Source organism: Pleurodeles waltl, chromosome 7 (assembly GCF_031143425.1).
Source record: "Pleurodeles waltl isolate 20211129_DDA chromosome 7, aPleWal1.hap1.20221129, whole genome shotgun sequence".
Lineage (NCBI taxonomy): Eukaryota > Metazoa > Chordata > Amphibia > Caudata > Salamandridae > Pleurodeles > Pleurodeles waltl.
This window is the reverse complement of record NC_090446.1, coordinates 551669292-551691833: the sequence shown is the minus strand read 5'-3', so window position 1 is coordinate 551691833 and position 22542 is coordinate 551669292. Positions and strand designations below refer to the sequence as shown.

The window sequence follows — 22542 nt, the reverse complement described above, 5'->3', positions numbered from 1 at the left end:
TTCAGAAATTGGAAGACTTTCTACTCTATGAATATACAGATGGTGTGTTTGGCGGACCAGTACATCTCCCACGTCAATGCTAAGTATCCAGGGTCGGTGCACAATGCCTTTGTCCTGAGGAATAGCAGCATCCCAAAAGTGATAGCCCAAATACCGAGGCACATGGTGTGGCTAATAGGTGATCCCTGGTTCCCACCCAGTATATGTTGGTGTATGGGTATGGTGTTTGCCACCATGTAGAGGAGTGTGTGGCTAAATGTTATCCCTCTAAATTTGCAGGTGACTCTGGTTACCCCAACCTATCATGGCTGCTGACCCCTGTGAGGAATGCCAGGACAAGGGCAGAAGAATGTTATAATGAGGCTCATGGACGAACCAGAAGGATAATCAAAAAGGACCTTTGGCCTCCTGAAGGCCAGGTTCCGGTGCCTCCATCTAACAGGTGGATCCTTGGGCTACTCACCCAAGAAGGTCTGCCAGATATTAGTGGCATGCTGCATGTGCATAACCTTGCCCTGAGCCATGTGCCTTTTCTGCAGGAGGAGGAGGCTGGAGATGCCTGTGTGGCAGAAGTGGACCCTGTGGACAGTGAGGGTGAGGAGGCAGAGGACGAGGACAACAGAACATCAGTGATCAGACAATACTTCCAATGACACACAGGTAAGACAGTGTTAATTCACATTTCTATTGAATTTGTTGGAATTTCTGTGGCACTGGCATGCTGTTATTTCCCACTGCTATGCCCACTTACTGTACCCTTTGGCAATTCATTTTGCAGGTGTTGGTGCCCTGACATATGCTCCTGGTGTGATCACTGCAGCCAGCTAAAGGTCATTAATCTATGCTAATTTTCTGTACGGTTGAATTGCAATGTTTGTAGCTGTTTAAGTAAATACATACTTGAAAAGTTTGACATACTCCAAACTTCTTTTTTTTGCAAGGGGGTGTCACGTACTGCGCTGGACTTCTCACCTTTGTATTTCGGATTGGCGAATACACCAAGTCTTCTACAGGTCCTGGATACTCCCAGATAAGGGCGACCCCTTCTAGTAGCCACGGTGCCGCTTGACAGGCTACGCCAAAGCAGACCGTACCCTCCAGAAGGATTCCCAGAGGGAAAAAACCCCAACACTGGGGAAAAAACCTCTAACAGGAACTCCTGAAGGAAAACAAGAAAAAACAGGACTTGACAACAGGAAACAAAAATAGGCAATATCCAGGGTAAAAGGCAGGAAAAAAGGAACAGGCAAAAATATCCCAAGGCAAAAGCAGGAACAAAGAACAGGCAAAAATCTCCCAAGGCAAAGCAGGAAAAAAGAACAGGCAAAAATCTTCCAAGGCAAAAAGCAGGAACAAAGAACAGGAGCGAACAGCACAACCAGAAGGAAGTGTTTGCAACGCAAGGAGGAACAAGACTGACTGACTTATATACCGAGAAAAGGGAAGTGACATCACAGGAAAGGGAAGTAACACCATCTTAGATTGGGAAAAGCCCATAGACCAGTATAGGAAAAAGAAAGTAGTATAACAGAGAAACGGAGCATGCTGGGACAAAAACACGAAGAAGATAAGATGGACACAACATGGATAGAGACAGGCAAAAGGACCAACAAAAAACCCACCACCAACAACAAAAGAAGAAAAAAGGCTACAAGTAAGTGTAGCGCAACCGGGAGCAAAATATATGCTTCGCAGAAAGCATAGTCAAAAAACGCGGGGAACGACGCTCCGAATATCGGCAGCGCGTTCCACCCGCGAGGACAGAAAGAAACGCTGCGTCAGAGCACGGCGTTACAAGGGGTTTATTGAAGTGCTAAAATATTGAGCGGCAAGTGCAAGGGGATGGGGTGATGATGGAGGAAAGTCCAGGGTATTGTTACAGTCTGTTTGTAGCACAGATGCATTGTCCCTGGGGACTTAGGAAGGGGAGCAATGACAGTTCAAGGTGGACAGGGTGACTGAGTGTGACACACGGATGACAATCTGGAGAGTCTCAATTCCAGGCCGGGTCTTGGCAAGTGTCTCTGGCTTCTGTCTGGATCTCAGGGAACGTTTGCAGGGTGGTTCTCCTTCTGCAGGGGGAGGGGTGCTGGTGGCCTGTGAGTCCTGTGGCAGGGCCTCCTCTCCACTTGCAGTGGCGGAGGTGGAAGGCTGTTGAGATGTCTCACTTGTGGCAGGGGCCCGCTGTTGTGTGACTGCCTCCCTCATAATATTGGCCATGTCTGCCAGCACCCCTGCTATAGTGATCAAGGTTTTGTAGATGGCCTGCAAGTCCTCTCTGATCCCCTGGTACTGTCCCTCCTACAGCCGCCTGTTCTCCTGAACATTGTCCAGGATCTGGTCCATGGGGTCCTGGGAATGTTGATAGGCTCCCAGGATCTCTGCAAATGCCTCCTGGAGAGTCAGTTCTCTGGGCCTGTCCTCCCCCTGGTGCACAGCACTCCTCCCAGTTTTTCTGTTGGCCTTTGCCTCTGTCCCCTGAACTGTGTGCCCACTGCCACTGACCCCAGGTCCCTGGTTGGCATGGGTTTGAGGTGTGGCCTGGTGTCCATGTAGATGTGGACACACTGCTGATTGACGTGTCCTGGGGACAGAGGTATAGGTACTCTGGGTGGGTGCTGTGGTGTTCTTTCCTATTGGGGGAGGCTCTGTGGTGGTGTGTGACCGTGCCTGGATAACTGGCTGTCCAGAGGTCCCTGACGGGCCAGGTTGGTCATCCAGGTCCTGAAGACCAGAGTTGCTGTCTTCACTGTGGGCCTTTTCTGTTGGGGGACTGGACATTGCTGGCACCTCCTCTCCGCTGACATTGGCTGGGGTACCTGTGGGGATGTAAATGATGTGTTAAGGTTTCTGTGTCTGACATTTTGTGCATCCGTGACTTGCCCTCTTTGGTTGTATTTGCCCTGGCAGCTTTCACTTGTGTACATTGGTGTATGGTGGGATAGCTAATTCTCTATAGTGTGCATGCTTTAGTGATGAGTGTCCATGCAGGGCGGTGAGGGGTGTCCATGCATTGGTAGAGCATGCAGGGCATGGCATTGAGATGAGTGAGATGTGATGGTGGGGTGTGTGGATTGTGGTGGAGTGATGGGAGTGGGGGAGGGGGTATGTGATGGCATGCAGGTAGGGGGGTGATAGTAGTAGAGAGTTGACTTACCAGAGTCCAGTCCTCCTCTACTCCGGCCAGGCCCTCAGGATGCAGTATTGCCAAGACTTGCTCCTCCCATGCTGTTAGCTGTGGGGTAGGAGGTGGGGGTCCACCGCCAGTCCTCTGTATAGCGAGTTGGTGTCTTGCTGCAATGAAACGTACCTTCCCCTGTAAGTCATCCACCTCTTCCTGATGTCATCCCTGGTTCTTGGGTGCTGTCCCATGATGTTGACCCTGTCCACAATTCTCCTCCATAGCCCCATCTTCTTTGCAATGGATATTTGCTGCACCTGTGCTCCAAATAGCTGTGGCTCTACCCTGATGATTTCCTCCACCATGACCCATAGCTCCTCCTCTGTGAAGCGGGGGTGTCTTTGTGGTGCCATGGCTTTTGTGCGAGGTGTGTAGGTGAGGGTGTGGGGTAATGTGTTGGGATGTGGGATGTGGGGTGCGTGAGTTGTGTATAGGTGTGAGTAGTGTGTGGCCCTGGTTGTGTCTGTGGACTTGCTGTCTCTCTGGTGGCAATTGTTTGTAGTGGTAGAGGGTTGTGGGTAATGTGGGAGTGTGTTTTATAGTGGTGTGAGTGGGGGGGGGTGTATGGGTGTCAGGTGAGTGTTGTTTCAATTATCCAATGTGGTGTTGTTTGTTTGTGTGTGTCCATTTTGAGCGCGGCGGTATGTACTGCCAATGGTTTACCACTGTTGAGTGTTTGCCATGGTGATTCGTGGGTCGTAATTTGATGGGCATTGCTCTGTTGGCATAGCGGTGTGGGTTTTGATACCGCCAGTTTATCACTGACCTTTGGGCTGGCGGAATTGTGTATGTGGCTGAATACTGACAGACTGGTGTATGAGTGTCATAATATGGTGAACGGATATCCGCTGCGCCGGCGGTAAGTAGGATTTACCACCAATGTCATGATGAAGGCCACAATTCATTGTATGAGTCAGAAAATGAGTTTTAGGACACATACCAAATCACAATTTGGACAAGTGCAATTCCTCACAAATTGCTGTACAATATGCACTGTATAAGTGGGTTGTGACTGCAGTTCCAGTCCCAAACCACTAATCAGTTACCAAAATCTCATAGGATGTGGTAACTGCTTTGCAAAGAATTGTGGGAATTGTGTTAATCATGGTGGCAGCCTCAGGGGTGTTAGGGCAACAGCCACCTCTCCTCGATATTTTCAGACAGAAACTTATTTTTTTAAAGCAGCACTGGTTCTTTCAGGGACAGGGGCGGCTTACAAAAAGAAACATTTTGTGTGAAAATGCAACCACAGGGATGGTGGTCAGCAGTCTCTTGCATACCACTATCTCTGTATCAGTTGTCAATTGCAGGGGGTCGCAAAATGGCCGTATCTCATTAATATTTATCGCACAGGTCCCTTTGCTAACACATGTGAATAGTGATTTTGTCACCCAACCCAATAGTACAAAAGTCAGTTCATAAAATCAGATACTGGTTGCAAAAAAGTCTGCAACCAATTTTTGAAAGACAACGGTGAGTACTGCACCTACGACATAGGGGAGGGGGGAGGCAAAAGTCACAGACACACACACGCAACACCCCCACCCTCAACCCGACCCTCGCACACTACAACACACACACCAATGCATTTTCAAACATCACAGTAACAACCCCCAACCACCCGGAAGAATGCAAAGACAAAACCAATTTACTTGAACCATTGTAATGTATCCAAATACAGTAAGCTCATATATGCAGAAATATATACACATTCCAAATATATACATCACGATTAGTAGTGCAGGTATGCACAATTCAATGTCCGTGGACCACTGGGCCCACAATGCATGGGCAAGGCCCACACTAGATACCTGTCCACAAACGGAGAGAACACTGCAGGGGCATCAGATAGAAATACAACAGGCACCTCAGGGGGAAGGGAAGGGGGGGCACCTCAGCCGGATTGCAGCACCAAGCCAGATCCACAACGGGGCTCCATGCCCATTGATGTATCCTGGGGAGTGCAAAGCCACAGTCTCTCAAGTCTCTACAGTGGGTGGGTTGCCCACTGTTCCATCCTGGGGAGTGCAATGCCACAGTCTCTCAAGTCTCTACAGTGGGTGGTTTGCCCACTGTACCATCCTGGGGAGTGCAAAGCCACAGTCTCTCAAGTCTCTACAGTGGGTGGTTTGCCCACTGTACCATCCTGGGGAGTGCAAAGCCACAGTCTCTCAAGTCTCTACAGTGGGTGGTTTGCCCACTGTACCATCCTGGGGAGTGCAAAGCCACAGTCTCTCAAGTCTCTACAGTGGGTGGTTTGCCCACTGTACCATCCTGGGGAGTGCAAAGCCACAGTCTCTCAAGTGGATAACAGTCTCCACTGGTTCTGGAGGGGGACTGGTGCCCAGAGTGCTTCATCCTGTGAAGGATTCAGGTAGTGGATGCAGTTCTCCACTGGTTCTGGAGGGGGACTGATGCCCAGAGTGCTTCATGCTGTGAAGGATTCAGGTGGTGGATGCAGTTCTCCACTGGTTCTGGAGGGGGACTGGTGCCAAGAGTGCTTCATCCGGTGAAGGATTCAGGTAGTGGATGCAGTTCTCCACTGGTTCTGGAGGGGGACTGGTGCCCAGAGTGCTTCATCCTGTGAAGGATTCAGGTAGTGGATGCAGTTCTCCACTGGTTCTGGAGGGGGACTGGTGCCCAGAGTGCATCACGCTCCCTGTGACGGTCCCAGTTCTGTCACTGTCCCAGCTGCACATGGGCTAACGATGCTTGAGTTGGCGGTCTTTGCCCTGTTCAGCGGTGTTTTGCCATGGCGGTCTTTGCCCTGTTCAGCGGGGCTTGACTTTGCAGTTTCTGACCTGTTCAGCAGTGCTTTGCCATAGCAGTCTTTGCCCGGTTCAGCGGTGCTTGACTTTGCAGTTTCTGACCTGTTCAGCGGTGCTTGCCATGGCGGTCTTTGCCCTGTTCAGCGGTGCTTGACTTTGCAGTTTCTGACCTGTTCAGCGGTGTGTGGCATGACGGTCCCTCAGTGCCCAGCGGGGCTGTGGCTGCCAGGGCCCTCCAGGGCACTGACGCTGGCGGTGGTCTCCAGACCAGTGACGATAGCGCTGCCCTCCTGGGCACTGACTCTGGCGGTGGTCTCCGGACCAGTGACGATAGTGCTGCCCCCCTGGGCACTGACTCTGGCGGTGGTCTAGTGCTGCCCTCCTGGGCACTGACTCTGACGGTGGTCTCCGGACCAGTGACGATAGTGCTGCCCCCCTGGGCACTGACTCTGGCGGTGGGCTCCGGACCAGTGACGATGGGGCTGGCGGTGGCGTCCTGGCCATCGGGGAGGATGGCGGCCTTCTCCACCGTGCTGCTCTTCCCAGACTTTGGAGACTTCTTCTGCCCCTTCACCACCTTGGGAGGAGTCACAGCTGACTCGGCACTCCCCCCGGGACCCTTGTGACCGGCTTTGCCGGCAGGAGGCTTCACCCTCTCCCGTTGGGCACTGTCCAACTTCTGGTGCTTTACAGGGGGTGGACTGGCAGTGCTTTGGCTCCGTGTCACACTGGCTGCCCTGGTGCCCGGTGCACTCCACATAACTTTAACACGCACCACTCGAACCTGACTTTTTTTGGCTGAGGTGCTAGTACGGGACCTATGAATTGGGGGGGGGGTGGTGGCAAAGAGGTCAATGTTGCTCAGGAAAAGTTTCTGATGAACACTGGGACGGGTAGCTGGAGGGGGTCTGGGAGTGCCTGTGTTTGCCAGAGCCACTTTTGTGTGTTGTGGTGTGTGCATGCTGGTCTGATGGTGTGTTTGGGATAGGCTGGGGTACAGGGGATTGGGTCTGGGTGGAGGAAGTTGGAGGTGGGAGGCTAGACACAGGGATAATGGCTGCCATCAGTGCTGAGGCCAGAGATTGCACGGTTCAATGAAGAGCAGCCTGACCAGAATGAATGCCCTCCAGGAATGCATTACTGAGTTGCAACTCCCTTTCTACACCCTGGATGGCATTCACAATGGTAGACTGCCCAACAGTGAGTGACCTGAGTAGGTCGATGGCCTCCTCACTGAGGGCAGCAGGGGTGACAGGGGCAGGGGCTGAGGTGCCTGGGGCGAAGGTGATGCCCACCCTCCTGGGTGAGCGGGCACGGAGCGAAGGCTGAGGGGCTGCTGGGAGGGCGGTGCTGGTAGGGGGGGTGGCGGCTGTACCTGTAGAAGCGGGGGGCACAGATGGTGCCGCCACCACAAAGGAGCTCCCATTGGAGGACAAGTCCGTGTCGCTGTTTGCTGATCCGGTGACCGACGTGAAGCTCCCCTCGCCCTCTGTCCCACTGGTGTATTCGGAGTCCGTGGTGTGGCCCTCCATGGCCATGTGGGATGCAGCTCCCTCGTGCTCCGGTGCCACTGTACCTCCGCCTGATGATGCTGATGCACAAAAGAACAGGGAGAGCACAAAAAGGGTTGGGAAACAGAAGAAAGACGGGTTGAGTGCATGGCTTACCACTACCGTTGGCGGACAACACAGACACAGCAGCCCCCTGCACTAAGCCGTGCTCTTGGCCTCTACAGATGCAGTTCCTGGGATATGGCCTACATGGCTATGAGTGTCATCTGTCCACATAGATGACACAGGGGCATGTATACCTGTACTTGGCACTCTACAGAGGTGGGGTGGAGTGGCACATGGCCTACATTCTGGAGGGGCCTAGCCTACGGAACTCGCCCTGGCCTAGGGAAACCCACAGCCCTCCTCCCCCACCCAGACCCCTCCACTGCGCGCAAAATCATCAGAATGTGAGTGTACTCACCCCCTTGTGTCTGCTGTGATGTCCTTAAGCGCCCATCCAACTCAGGGTAGGCCACCGCCAGGATCCGGAACATCAGGGGGGTCATGGTGCGATGGGCACCACTCCCACATTGGGAGGCCATCCCCAGCTGAGCCTCCACCGTCTTCTTGCTCCTGCGGCGAATGTCCTCCCATCTTTTATGGCAGTGGGTGCTCCGTCTCTGGTGGACCCCCAGGGTCTGGACTTCCTTGGCAATGGCACGCCAAATATCCTTCTTCTGGTGGGCGCTGACCTACATGACATGTACAGGGGAAGAAGAGAAGTCATTAGCAACAGCACCGTCGAAGTGAGTGGCCCCCATCCCTGCCCTTGCCATGTGGCGCATGCATTCACACTCCTTCATGCTCGCATAACTCTGCCCCCTTCCTACTTACATCCAGCCCTCTCCACCCAAGCATAGCCCATACAACTTGCACCCTATGTACTCACCTATTGGTCTGGAGGACCGTAGAGTAGTGTGTACTGGGGGAGGACCCCGTCCACGAGCTTCTCCAACTCCTGTGCAGTGAAGGCAGGGGCCCTTTCCCCAGACGCACGTGCCATTGTCTCTTCCAGACCGAGGTCACAGCAGCACTTGCAGTGTAGGTCCTCTCCTGTCGAAGATCAGGTATCGAGTGATTGAACAGATAGAAAATGGCGTTCACGTCCGCGGCGGTGACGTCCGCGGCGGTGCGTATCATCACCGCCGGCTCACTTCGTCATTGGCTGCTGGGACCCATAGGGTCCAATGTTAACCAATGCAGCATTGCGCCGCGGTCTTCGACCGCCTACCGCGACGGTGTACAACGCCAGCGCAGTTACCTCACATCCAATTGTCCCACTTTAGAGGTCAGGCAGCCGCCATTTCAGGGGCCCACATGCCTTCATTTACAACTGCGTCACACATACCTAGGCCTGGACTCAACACACTTACAGAAAACTTTTTGGATTATGTTTCGTGTACTGTGTAGCTGTGGTTACATACCTCTGAGATGCTTGACTCTGTGGTCGCTGTTGTCCTTCCTAGGCACCGTCAGCTGGGACATGTGAGGAGATGGCGGAATCCTCCGGTGTACCGACCGCTGGTGGACCTGTTGACAATGGAGGAGCGACATTTAATCATCACCTACAGGTTTGACCGTGCCACAGTCCAGGAACTGTGTACCCAGTTGGAGCCAGATCTGATATCACCAATCCGCCATCCCACAGGAATCCCCCCTCAAGTGCAGGTGCTGTCAGTACTCCATTTCCTTGCAAGTGGGTCATTTCAAACAACAGTGGCCATGGCATCAGGGATGTCCCAGCCTATGTTTTCCAACGTGTTGTCCAGAGTGTTGTCTGCCCTGCTGAAACACGTGAGGAGCTACATCGTTTCCCCTCAGGTGGAGGATTTGGCTACAGTTAAAGGTGATTTCTATGCCCTGGGACATATCCCTAACATCATAGGTGCCATTGATGGGACCCATGTGGCTCTGGTCCCCCCCGCCACAGGAGTGAACAGGTGTACAGGAACCGGAAGAGTTATCATTCCATGAATGTACAGATGGTATGTTTGGCAGACCAGTACATCTCCCAGGTAAATGCTATGTTCCCTGGCTCAGTGCATGACGCCTACATCCTGCGGAATAGCAGCACCCCTTATGTGATGGGTCAACTCCAGAGGCTCCATGTGTGGCTATTAGGGGACTCTGGTTACCCCAACTTGTCATGGCTATTGACCCCAGTGAGGAATCCCAGGACCAGGGCAGAGGAACGCTACAATGAGGCCCATGGGCAGACTAGGAGTGTGATCGAACGCACCTTTGGCCTCCTGAAAGCCAGGTTCAGGTGCCTCCATATGACAGGTGGTTCCCTATTCTACTCACCAAAGAAGGTGTGCCAGATCATCATCGCCTGCTCTATGCTTCACAATCTAGCTTTGCGACGCCAGGTGCCTTTTCTGCAGGAGGATGGTCCAGATGACGGTGTTGTGCCAGCTGTGGAGCCTGTGGACAGTGATGAGGAGGAAGCAGAGGAAGAAGACATTGATAACAGGGACTCTGTCATACAGCAATATTTCCAGTGACACACAGATGAGAACAATTTTTTTACTATTACATTTACTTTCACACTTCTACCTCTATCCTGTCTGTCAATTTGAAGCAGTATATGCTAACTGAGTGGTAAATTTCCATTACGGTTTCACAAGTGTGGTTACCAACGTGTGTCATTTGCTTGCATCCTTCATGGACTTGTGATGTGTGACATAGGTATGTTGACATTACATTTTCGAACGGATTTTGTCATTGTCATAGATAATACACATTTTCATAATCACAGACTGACTCCAGATTGTTTTGTGGTTCAAGGGTGTTTATTGAAGTGCTAATTATTGGAGGTGGTGGCAAAATGGTGAGGGGTGATGGTGGAGGAATGTCTATGGCAGAGTCCAGTCTATTAGTCTCATAGGTGCACTGCCCATATGGGCATAGGAAGTGGAGCTGGAACAGTTCCAATCTGGATAGGGTAACAAAGTGGGACAGTGGGATGACAATCAGGGTGGTCTCATTTCCTGGCGGGGGTCTTGCCATCTTGCTCTGTCCTGTTCCTGGATCTCAGGGACCGCTTGCGGGGTGGTTCTCCGTCTACAGGGGGTGGGGTGCTGGTGTGGTGGTCCTGTGGCGGGGCGTCCTGTCCACTAGCACCGGCGGAGGTGGTGGGCAGTTCATCGTCCAGGCTAGTGTCAGGGGCCCCTTGGAGTGCCACGGTGTCCCTCATGGTCTTCTGTATGTCCTTCAGCACCCCTACGATGGTGCCCAGGGCGGAGCTGATGGTTCTGAGCTCCTCCCTGAACCCCAAATACAGTTTGTCCTGCATGCGCTGGGTCTCCTGAAACTTGGCCAGGACCGTCGCCATCGTCTCCTGGGAGTGGTGGTATGCTCCCATGAAGGAGGAGAGGGCCTCGTGGAGAGTGGGTTCCCCAGGCCTGTCCGGCCCCTGTCGCACAGCAGCCCTCCCAGTTCCCCTGTGTTCCTGTGCCTCCGTCCCCTGGATCGTGTGCCCACTGCCACTGCCCCCAGGTCCCTGTTGTTGGGGTGGTGGGTTATCCTGGGTTCCCTGTAGTGGTGGACACACAGCTGATTGACGTGTCCTGGGAACGGAGGTATGGGCCCGCTTGGTGGGAGCTGTGCTGGCGTTACCAGAGGGTGGAAGGTCAGTGTTGTGCTGTGCCTGTGCGAGGGGAACCGACTGTCCCGAGGCCCACGATGGTCCGGGCTGCTCATCTTGATCCAGTTGGCCAGAGCTGCTGTCATCACTGTGGGCCTCTTCTGGGGGTGGGGTAGAGATGTCTGGACCCTCCTGTCTGGTGACGTTAGGTATTGGTCCTGCAGGGGTATAAAAGCATGATTATTGCATCTGTGTGTGTAATGGTGTGCAATGGGTGGGTGAGCGTGTACCCCAGTGCTAGCATTCCTGTGTGGGGGCTTGTGTGATGATGGTTAGGGGGTGTTATGGGTATGTGCAGTGGGCATGCTTTAGTGATGGGTGTCCATGCTTTGTTGTGTCATGAGGGCTTGGTGTTGGGATGGGTGGTTTGTGTTATTAGTACATTAGTGAGGCGTTTGAGTGATAGGGGAGGGGGTGAGGGTGGGGGTGTGTGATAGCATGCAGGTAGGGTGGGGGATATAATAGTTAAGATTTGACTTACCAGTGTCCATTCCTCCACCGACTCCTCTGAGGCCCTCATGATGCATAATGGTCAACACCTGCTCCTCCCATGTTGTTAGTTGTGGGGGAGGAGGTGGGGGTCCGCCGCCAGTCCGCTGAATCGCGATGTTGTGCCTGGAGACCACGGAACGCACCTTCCCCTGTAGGTCGTTCTGCCTCTTCCTGATGTCCTCCCGATTTCTTGGGTGCTGTCCCACTGCGTTGACCCTGTCGACGATTCTTCGCCATAGCTCCATCTTCCTAGCTATAGAGGTGTGCTGCACCTGTGATCCAAATAGCTGTGGCTCTACCCGTACGATTTCCTCCACCATAACCCTGAGCACCTCCTCCGAAAACCTGGGGTGTCTTTGGCGTGCCATGGGGTGGTGTAGGTGATGTGTGCGGTGGTGTATGTGGTGATGAGTGTGGTGATGTGTAGTGGTGTGTGGTGCTTTGTGCGTGGATGTTGTGTGGGTGATGGTGTTGTGTGGCTCTGTGTGGTGGGGTTGTCTATTGATGTGCTCTCTCTGTCGCCTTCGTCTCTATTTTTTGGTCGTAGGGGTTTGTGGGTGATGTGGGTGTGTGTTTTATATTGTTTTGGGTGTGTGGGAGTGGTGTTTGTATGTGTATCAGGTGTGTGTATTTGGAATTGCCCAATGTGGCGGTGTTTTGGAGATGTGTGTGTATTTTGAGCACGGCGGTGTGTACCGCCAATGGAATACCGCAGTTGAAAGACCGCCGCGTGGATTCGTGGGTCGTAATAGCATGGGCTTGTTTCTGTTGGCGTGACGGTGGAGGATTTGTTTTCGCCAGTTTATCACTGACCTTTGGTGTGGCGGAGTTGTGTGGGTGTCTGAATTTCGGTGGATTCCGAGATGTGGGTCATAATAGCTGTGGCGGAATTCCGCAGCCGCGGCGGTGTATTGGCGGTCTTCAGCACGGCGGTAAGCGGCTTTTACCACTGATGTTGTAATGACCCCCCTAGTCTCAAGTACTCAAAAATGAGTGCTGATGCTAATGGCATGAAACTACTTGTACAGATATAGCACTGGTGATGCCCTGATAACTTGCAGCCATCAGTTATGTTGCAAATCTTTTAAAATGTCGAAGGCCTTTCAGCAAAGGGAGGTTACATAAAGGACTACCATGCTCTGTGTTATCTGTGAATTGTTTGTAAAAGTCTGGCAGACTTCACAGGAAGGAGAAGAAGGACAATGAAGAGTTTAACTTAGAGTAACTAAACCTTCAGAAAAGTCTCACTTTGTCCCACATGTACTCTACCATCAAGCCATAAACATATACCACAAACCTATAGTTACACTGTTACGGACTACGCATTGTATTGCTGTAAAACACCAAGACCCTGTTCACAGCCAATTCTGGTCGTAAACCAATGTTTATGGCAAAAATGGCCTAATGTATGCCAGCCAGGTACCTTGAGAAGTATACCTAGCACATATTAATATAGTTACTATTGCATAATCAAACCCCTCACCTCCCTACAATTACACAGTACTCAACCCCCTTCAAAGGTTGGGGAATGACACAGTGAAGCTTGTGAAAGCCCAGAAATTTATCAGTTTGTGGGCATGTACAGACTTTTCCCCAACCTTGACCTACCCTAGAAATAGTTCAGCAAAAGCCTGGAGTAAATCCCCTCCCAGGATAGGATGTGGAATGGAACGCCTCCAAACTCTGAGGTATTGAAGAGGCAAGGGGTTTTCCCTCTGGAGTTAAAAAAAGAAAAGAAAAAAGCAGTTACAGGGTGGGCTGCCTTTTCAAAGTCGTCATTGTTCTGTTTGATATTTCCTATTGCTGAACTAGCAATGGGAAAAATGGCGCAAGACTTTCCCAATAGTGCATATTGTAACCTGTGTCTGGTACAGTTTTTAAGGCGCACTAATGACTATGTCAGTGATGTGTTTGTAGGATTACAACTACAGCAGCATATTTACTACTTTTTTAAAGTGAATCTGCTCACACTGAATCACGGAGAGGCTACACCAAGAAAGTCGTTAGCATACTCTGCAAACACCCCACTCACCCATTGGAGTCAGCAAAGCAAAACAAATGTATTTGAGGATACCCTTGTCATTGCCCTGCACATCTGAGACTTTGACACTCCCCGTTTTCCAAAGTAATCGGACCCTCTGACTCCGGTGGAGTCCATTTCAGTTTCTCTGGGACTGGGGCTTGGCTAAACCAATACGTAAATACGTTTGCGATCTCCCAGCAGCAAAACATTGCTGTAAGTTGTGTTTTTCCCTTACAACCTGCATTGACATCTTCATCCAGTGCTCCTGGAAGGACGAAAGGGGGTTATTGCCTCTAGCTAAATGCTGACTACAGCTCCTACACCAAGGAAATGCACCCATCCCCATGAGACACAGATTGATGCAATAATTAAAAAATAGGTTAGGTACAAAAGCCAGAAAATGCCTCGTAAATAATTATTCAGGAAGAAGGCAAAGTTAAGCTTCTAAACACGAAGGAGCCCAACTGATGAGTGAAATTATAGCTACTAAAGTAGCATATTCGTCGTGAAAAAACTTCAACTGAACCTCCAAGAACATGAGGCTAAACAAAAGTGCAAAGGATCTGCATGGCTCTCCTAAGTAGCTATGAATATCCAGACGGCAGGGAATTGAATTTTCAGTGTTGAAATTAACCTTTTAAGGACAAATCACTCCGTAAAAAAGTCAAAACTTTTCACTGCTTCACAGTAAACAGAGTGCAACTTTTACTGTTCACCAGGATGAGCCCAAATCCCGAAACCTATTTTAAGATTCTAGCACCGCAAAAAGCCTAGATATTAAAGTAGCTCCCCCTTGTGGTTTGCTCAAATGAATAAAACTAGACTTGCCATTTTTTACACCAACACTGGGAGTCACAAAAGCTTGTGAAATGGGAAATGTCACAAATTTGAGGATCCACTGTGGAGTGTAATGACTCTGCTCGAGTCTAGAACCACCATGACCAACGGGCCCGCCACAAATAATTTTGTACAACAGCTGAAATAATAAAGGGTTTGAGCTAAAGATAACCAGCAGCTAATCTGTACAAGGAGAGTACTGGGAATCTATTGGTGAGATTTAACTAATCTAGATTATCGAACAGGAATTATAAATAACATCAACCTTTTGGAAGGAAATAGTCTGTCTCAAAAACATCTGCCTGTAGAATATAAAATGCTTTCAGTGATAATAGTTGACCTACCCCTCACAACCCAAACACATGAGACAGAGTCACCATCTGCTGGCATGTAGTTCATCGCTACCGTAATGTCCATCAAGACCAATACTACGTGGTTTTCCTGCTCTGGGCCAAAAGAGTCTAGAAACTCTGACCTGCTTTTGTTCCCTCCATCAAAGGACCAGGAAATCCAAATCTACTCCTTTAGAAAGGTTCTGTAACCATTTCAAGGAAACTACAGCTGAGGAGTCATGCAGGAGATGGCATTTAAAATCCTACAAGTATAGATCTATGTATTGAGTACTTATTTGGCCAGTGGCTTCAGGTGAAGTCTTGTCCCTAAGATGTTGGAGAAGCTTGTTGATATGCTGGATGACTATCTTCTTAAAGAAGATGATCAGAATGATTCTGAGCTACTGAGAATAAAGAGAAACAATGTAAAAGACATAACATTTAGGAGGATTCGTGAAAATACTTCCTGGTATTCAACACCTCCGTAAAGTTTCTCTGAATACTATATCAACTCATTTGTCTGTCATTATCTGTTGAGTAGAATGAGTGTTGGTTGACGAGTATTTCAGGTAGACTGCTTGCATGAACAAACCTCTCAAAGGGTGTCAGTCTGTCATTGCAAAATAGAGAACCTCTTATGCTGTCTCTGACCCATGTGCTTTCCTGTGCCTTACTGGTGCACAGACACTGCTGTGAAGTGTGAGGTTTGTCTGTTAGTGCTGATGGTGGGAAAGGAGGATATGAGTAGAGAGTTACAATGAGAGGAGTGAAAGAGAGAGAGGGACAAAAGCTGACAGCGACTGAGAGAAATGTTGGTTTTAGTATCAGATTTTAAGCTTCAGGACATTGCTTATGATAGTACTTGACCATATTGACTAGCTTGTCATAAGGCACTGATAAAATGAGGGAGGCCTTAATGGACACTTGTGCCTCGGCAAATGAAAGGAACCTACTTTACTGTTTTCAGTGTCTGCTTCACATTTCTCAACTTTTACACTAGTGACAAGTACGTCTTTCCCAGTTATGTACTGCAATATCTTCTCTTGCAGCTCTCCCTAGGAGCACTTGACTAGACTTGCTTTGATGCTACCATCAGTAACAGCGTTTAGTGTGTACAGTGGCTCAAGGCACTTTGCACTGACGCAAAATACTCAGGGCCATATTTATACTTTTTGACGCAAAACTGCGCTAACGCAGTTTTGCGCCCAAAAAATTTGCGCCGGCTAACGCCATTCTGAAGCACCATGCAGGCGCCGTATTTATTGAATGGCGTTAGCCGGCGTTAGCCGACCGGCGCTGCCTGGTGTGCGTGAAAAAAAACGACGTACACCAGGCAGCGCCGGCGTAGGGAAAAATGGCGTTTGGGCGTCCAAAAATGGGGCAAGTGAGGCTGAGGCAAAAAAATCGTCTTAACCCGATTTGCGCCATTTTTTTGGGGCGCCCAGACGCCATTAACATGATTCATGTCTTAGCAAAGACAGGAGTCATGCCCCCTTGCCCAATGGCCATGCCCAGGGGACTTATGTCCCCTGGGCATGGTCATTGGGCATAGTGGCATGTAGGGGGGCACAAATCAGGCCCCCCTATGCCACAATTTTTTTTTACAAAAAATACTTACCACAACTTACCTTTTCTTCCCTGGGATGGGTCCCTTCATCCTTGGGTGTCCTCCTGGGGTGGGCAAGGGTGGCAGGGGGTGTCCCTGGGGGCAGGGGAGGGCACCTCTGGGCTCATTCTGAGCCCACAGGTCCCTTAACGCCTGCCCTGACCCAGGCGTTAAAAAGAGGCGCAAATGCGGTTTTTTTTGCCCCGCCCACTCCCGGGCGTCATTTTTGCCCGGGAGTATAAATACCACGCACATGCCTGGGAGTCATTTTTTAAGACTGGAACGCCTACCTTGCATCTCATTAACGCAAGGAAGGTGTTCACGCCAAAAAATGACGCAAACTCCATGAACTTTGGCGCTAGACGCGTCTAACGCCAAAGTATAAATATGGAGTTAGTTTTGCGTCGAATTTGCGTCGAAAAAAACGACGCAAATTCGGCGCAAACGGAGTATAAATATGCCCCTCACTGTTTTACAATGTTACTGGCTCACAATGCCACGTTCTCTGTGGTACAGATTATTTATTTATGTATTTAAATAGTCTAATGTAACATGTTCTATATCCTTGCCAGAGTAGCAGAGTGCTTGATGTAAATAATCAAAGTAACAAGCAACACGTGGTACATCAGGAACAGACGCATATGGTATACCATAGAGAATTATGACAGAAAATTTGTGGAGTTTTTGACTTACCTTTAAGACCACGTAAGCCATTACGTGGAAATCATTATATCAAAATTGTACCATCTTAGTACCCTCTAATGTTATGTGGGTTCAGAGAGTATACTATTTCTGATGAATGCTCTAGTCCACATAACATGGAACATTCAAGTGTCATTTTTTTGATGTTTCAGTAGATGATTTTTTTAGACCTCCTTTGAATCCACCCAGGGAGGTTTTCTGCAGGCTTGGGGTGGGAGATCCTTAGGAACGTCCTGAAAAGAATGGCTTACGATGGATTTTATTATTGAAAATAGGAATACATAAAAGCACAGAAAAATGTTCTTAGCAATAATACTAATACTTGTTACTTATAGATTGCAAACAATCATCCCCAGAGGGATAGCATGGTGATATATTGCTGCAAGCCCTAAGACCTATGACCTTAGTCTTAATCCTGGAGGAGCCAGGTTTTTTGGTTCTTTTTAACCTAACATGTTATGAGGTTGGGCGGAGATCCATGGGCATTAGGTTCCAGTGGGCAGCTGCCAGACGGGTGAATGTGCAACTGCCCGTTCTTGCTTTTTTAATGTGCTTGGCTTTAGCCATTGCTAAATTTGATGAGCACAAGTTTTGCAGAGGTTCATAAAATTCCACCTTGGAACGTAAAATGGCAGAGTAAAAGTCATGGAGTGCCTTGTGAACATGGCTTAGAAGTTTAAATTTGGCTCTGTTATGTGTTGGCAGCCATAGAGAGTTTTTAAACAGGCCAAAGCCAAGCTGTACCTGTCTCTCTTACAAATGAGTTTCGTTCCTCTACTTTGTATCACCTGAAGTTGCGTAAAGAGAAGGTCTGCCATGCCAACATAAAGGGCATTTCTATTTCCAGTCTGCTTGTACTTTGTGCTTGGACTACAGTTCTATGCCAGTTCACAGGGATCCAGTGGAAATATTCCCATAGGACCTTATGTAAGCCAAAGCATTTGCCACATATGGTGTGGACCTGCTCCGACATGGAGAGAGAGTCATCTAGCAAGACTCCACAGTTCTTTGCCCTTTCTTGGGTTTTGGTGCGGAGCCCAGTGAAGATGGCCATGAGGAAGAGTCCCAGATAGGTGGGCACCGCCGAATAGTATGATCTTTGTTTTATAGGTGTTCGATTTTAAGCAATGTGCCATCGTCCAATTTGCTACCTATGATGGACAGCCAGTGAGATATTTCCTAGTTTGTAGAAGATATATTGCCTCCATGTATAATACATTTGTTTGGTAGGTATAGTTGTTCACTCTGTTGTTGATTCACAATGTCTCTCCCCAATGCCTGTGGCTGACAATGTACATACAATCTCTACAGTGTCTAGCTTGTCTTTATTTGGAAGCAATACACATGCTTTATGCAATAGTGTGCATACCAGTCAATTATTTGATGACTTATATCTTCTGTGAGTGTCTTCATCTGCGAGTTAGACTACATTTCCCACTGCTAATGGGTGTTCAGCTGGGAAGTGTTTGTCGTAATGAGAATAGTTTTCATATCAATGTTGAAAAAATGTTGCTTGTTGTCACCAGATAATCATTGCTTCTTTCCAGCTTTGTTTGAGATACTACAGTGTTGAGATTGTGGTGGTTAAGATGCTTGCGGCTCTACTAACGTGCACAGTGCTTGATTGCAATGACCCACTTTTTTCCTCACGCGCCCTGCCAGTGCTTGGCCAAAGTATGAAGCGATAATGACTCAGCCATATTTTATTTGCTATGTGACTGGTGGTAAAATAATGTCCACACTCTATATGTTGTGGATCACGTTTACTTGCAGTATGTTGGGTGAAGGTGCAATCCTTGTGGATTTTGCAGAAGACCCGTTTGGTAGTATTTTCCAACCATTTGTTGCTCCCTTGCATTCAGAGTCACAAAGATGGCTGATTTCTGAGAACTTCAAAACTCTACAGAGTAGATATGACACATGCACACAACCACAAACACACACACGCACACACATACACACACACACACACATTTTCAAAGCAATTGCTCAATAATACACACATGCCTGATGACATGAAGTACCTAAATTCACCACCCAAAATGGCAATTGTCCTCAGCAGCCAATGAAGCTGTGAGGGTGTGCTATTGCCAAAGTCCTATTTGGACATCACAGTAATCCTCACAGGACATGTGGGAAAGCCATTAATTTCGGGAGAGAAAGCCTCACACACTATTTGTGCCATGCTTCATCATCTGCAGGCTCTCCCCATCCTAGAAGGACCATGCCACCAGGGCGGACTCAACCTCCTGGTGGAATAAAAGGAAGGAGTTCTTAGATAAAGTTTGACTGGACAAGTGACATGATCTGGATACACCAAAAATACCTAAGGGTGCCCAGGCCTGTCGCCTTTAATATTGGGACCCCAGGGATGTCTAAAAACCTTACTGAGAAGGTAAATGAGAACAATGACCCAAACCATCTCTCTAAGCCAACATGTTTCTGCCCCTATTGTTAGCCTAACTGGTCTTGGGGATTCGTCAGGGCCACCAAGGACCCCTAATGGAAGGCTTTGACTTGTATCTCCAGGTAGGGGAGAAGCATTGGTTTTTCTTACGCTACCGTACCTTTCTTATGATACCTTACCTTTTTATATTTGTGTAAATTATAAACAGATATATTTGTTGCTAAGTACAGCACACCTCAGGTTGCACCTCCTGTGTTTTCTGCCAATGTGACCTTCTCCTTGACTACATTGCATTGTCAAAACTGTATAACACCTCACTGGACTGTAACATGTAAAATACTCACACAAAAAGGTAAGTCTTTTCACCTACACTTTGTGAAATATCCTTCAGGAGTTTAAAAATGTCTCGTCAGAGCTTGTGAAATCACGCAGCTTCCTTGTTCTTGTTATCAGGGTCATCGTTAGCGCTCCATTTCAGAAAAGAGGTGTCAATGAAACAGGTCTGCTGTACCAGTGTAATCCTTCTTTGGGGACATGCCAGCCCATCAATATCTTGCGTAAGTAAAATACAATTTTTGCTACACTTTTAGGTTGGGACGCCCAAAAAATCTGTTGCTTAGAAATATCATTTATGTGTGGCATGCCCACATAAACTGGTTTGTGCCAGTGGTGATGAACAACGTTGGTTCATATGGACAAAAGCCATAAAACATTTTTTGGGGATAAACATTGCTGTTTGGAATGATATACATTTAAGGTCATTGTATGTAATTTTGTTTCCCATGGATGTCCCGAAAATCAGGCCTTGCACTGACCGTAGTGAAGAAATGTTGATTACCCCTGCATGAACTGTTTTCCTTGATAAACATGCTTTTAAAGTCTATATGTCTGAGTGTTCCCTTTTTCTTAGAACGTGGAGTTTTGTGGTCACTAGACTTTGTATACACATTTTTCACAGTCCCTGCTTATTACTGCTTTTTCTTCAATTTAAATGGAAAAAAGCTTTCACAAAATGGATGGAAACATGATATCATCAAGAAAGCTTCCACAATGTCATTCACCTGGTTGACAGGAATCACAGCATCCACCCGAGGAGTTTAGGGATCTATGATTTCAAGCTTTATTTAGGCTTTGGACTTCTGGTTCTTTGTTTGAGTTTCTTGATGCTGTTTTCAGGCTCAGGGGAGTACAAAAGGACCTGAACCCTATTACAAATAGGGTGCACTTTGTCTGTGCCATAGCGTACCTTGAAACAGGTGCATCAGGTGCAATCAGAGAAAGGGTGCCCGATTACACTAAATGCGCTGCCCCAAGGGCAGCCACAAACTCGCCTTGCCCTGGACGCAACACATTTAAGTGAAAAATGGAGTGTCTTTAAAGCAGCCACTCTATGTTCTAATGTGCAGACTGCAACCCGCCTGCACTTTTAAGGGGGGTTTAGAGAATTTATCTAGTCGAAGGATTTTGTACTGGGAGGGTATGCTTTCAGTACAAATCCTATGCTAAACAGCATGCATATACCTCTGCATCATGGTGCAAAAGTGGTACTTGGCTCTAGAAGTTCTGTTTCTGTGACATCAAACAGGTGGTGACCAGCAGCAGGTCATCTGTGGCTCTGCGCTGTATTCTCCTCTTTGTGCTGTATTACGCTTAAAAATAATAAGTAATAAATAATTAGTGTGCATGATTGGTCTGCACAGCCTAAACCTCTCAGGCAGTTGGTGGAAATTACATTGAAAAAGAAAAGTCTGTGTCATTTCGCTCTCTATAATTCACCTCACTTCTTCAGTTGGTGGCAATTAAATTGGAAAATAATCTTTCTATGTCCTTTCTCTACATGTACTTCACTTCACATCTTTTACCATAACCCTCCTCTATGTATGAGCTCTATGTAGCTCCTTCGTCTGTATTCAATGTAGCTCTACCCAACACTTGTCTACATTACATCTCTTAATATACCCAATATATCTCACCTGACTCAGTCTTTTCCTACCTCTTTCTCTCATTACATTGCCCCTCTCTATAGCACTCTCTGTGCCAACATCTATTACTATCACTCTTGGACCCCTCTCTCTTACTCAACACTCTCTCCCTCATCCCTCTCTCTTTATCTGTACCTTATTCCTCATTTCAGACCTTCTTGTATCTCCCTTTCATCTACTTAATTTCTCACACAACCTTGTTTCCAACTTTACCTCACCTCCCTCCATGTCTAGGGTACCTTAGCTTTCTCTACCTCTCTTATCCCTTTCTTTACGTCATTTTTCCTCACCGCTTTATCTAATTTCTTGCTCTATCTCACATCTTCCTCAGTACCTCACATCCTGCTCCCCAGTCACTGTTTCCCTCATTATCTAAACTTTACATTTACCTCAAATCTTGTGTTCTGTCTCTGTTCCCTTTCATTCTCCTCTTTAAATATCTCATTTCTTTCTGGCTACCTCTATTTTTCCATCTCTACCCCTTTTCTCTATCCCCAACTCCTCGCTCTCTATGTCTCTCTCGCACACATACAAAGCTCACTCTGGGGATCTCCTTCTCCATTTCATCCTCAATTACTTCTTCTTTGTAGATCTCTCTTCCTCATCATCTCTTCCTCTCAAACCCTCTACCTCTGTATAAACGCCACCTCTTTCTCTATTACACATGATTTTTTGCTTCCTCTATTCACTATACCCATTTCTCTTTCTACCTATCTACCCTCTCTCTACCCCTCTCTTCCCCACTGTTCTCGTTACCTGACCCATTTTGCTGTACATTTCCCATTTTGCTTTCTCTCTACCTTACAGCTCTTTGTTTTCCCACCTGTCTTCCTATATACCTCTGCATCTCACTGCATTTACCTTTGTCTAATTCACCTCTTATTCTACACTACCTATCTCTTTACCTCACTTCTTAGTGTACTGTACTCCTCAGCATCTCAATACATATCCTTCTTGCTATCTCTACCTCTATCTTTACCGCACTGTAAAGCGTTAACTTTTCAGTAACGCAC

The 22542-nt window shown here is 48.3% G+C and overlaps 1 protein-coding gene across 2 annotated transcripts in view; it reads left to right on the top strand.

Annotated features, from left to right (window-relative positions):
- The window catches only part of LOC138304332 (integrin alpha-M-like), a 628283-nt gene that overhangs the window by 106562 nt on the left and 499179 nt on the right, over nt 1–22542 (top strand). For both annotated transcript variants that reach the window (XM_069244296.1, XM_069244297.1), the window contains exon 3: nt 20001–20104. In XM_069244296.1, the coding sequence (XP_069100397.1) occupies nt 20001–20104 (104 nt within the window). The remainder of the gene's footprint in view (nt 1–20000; nt 20105–22542) is intronic.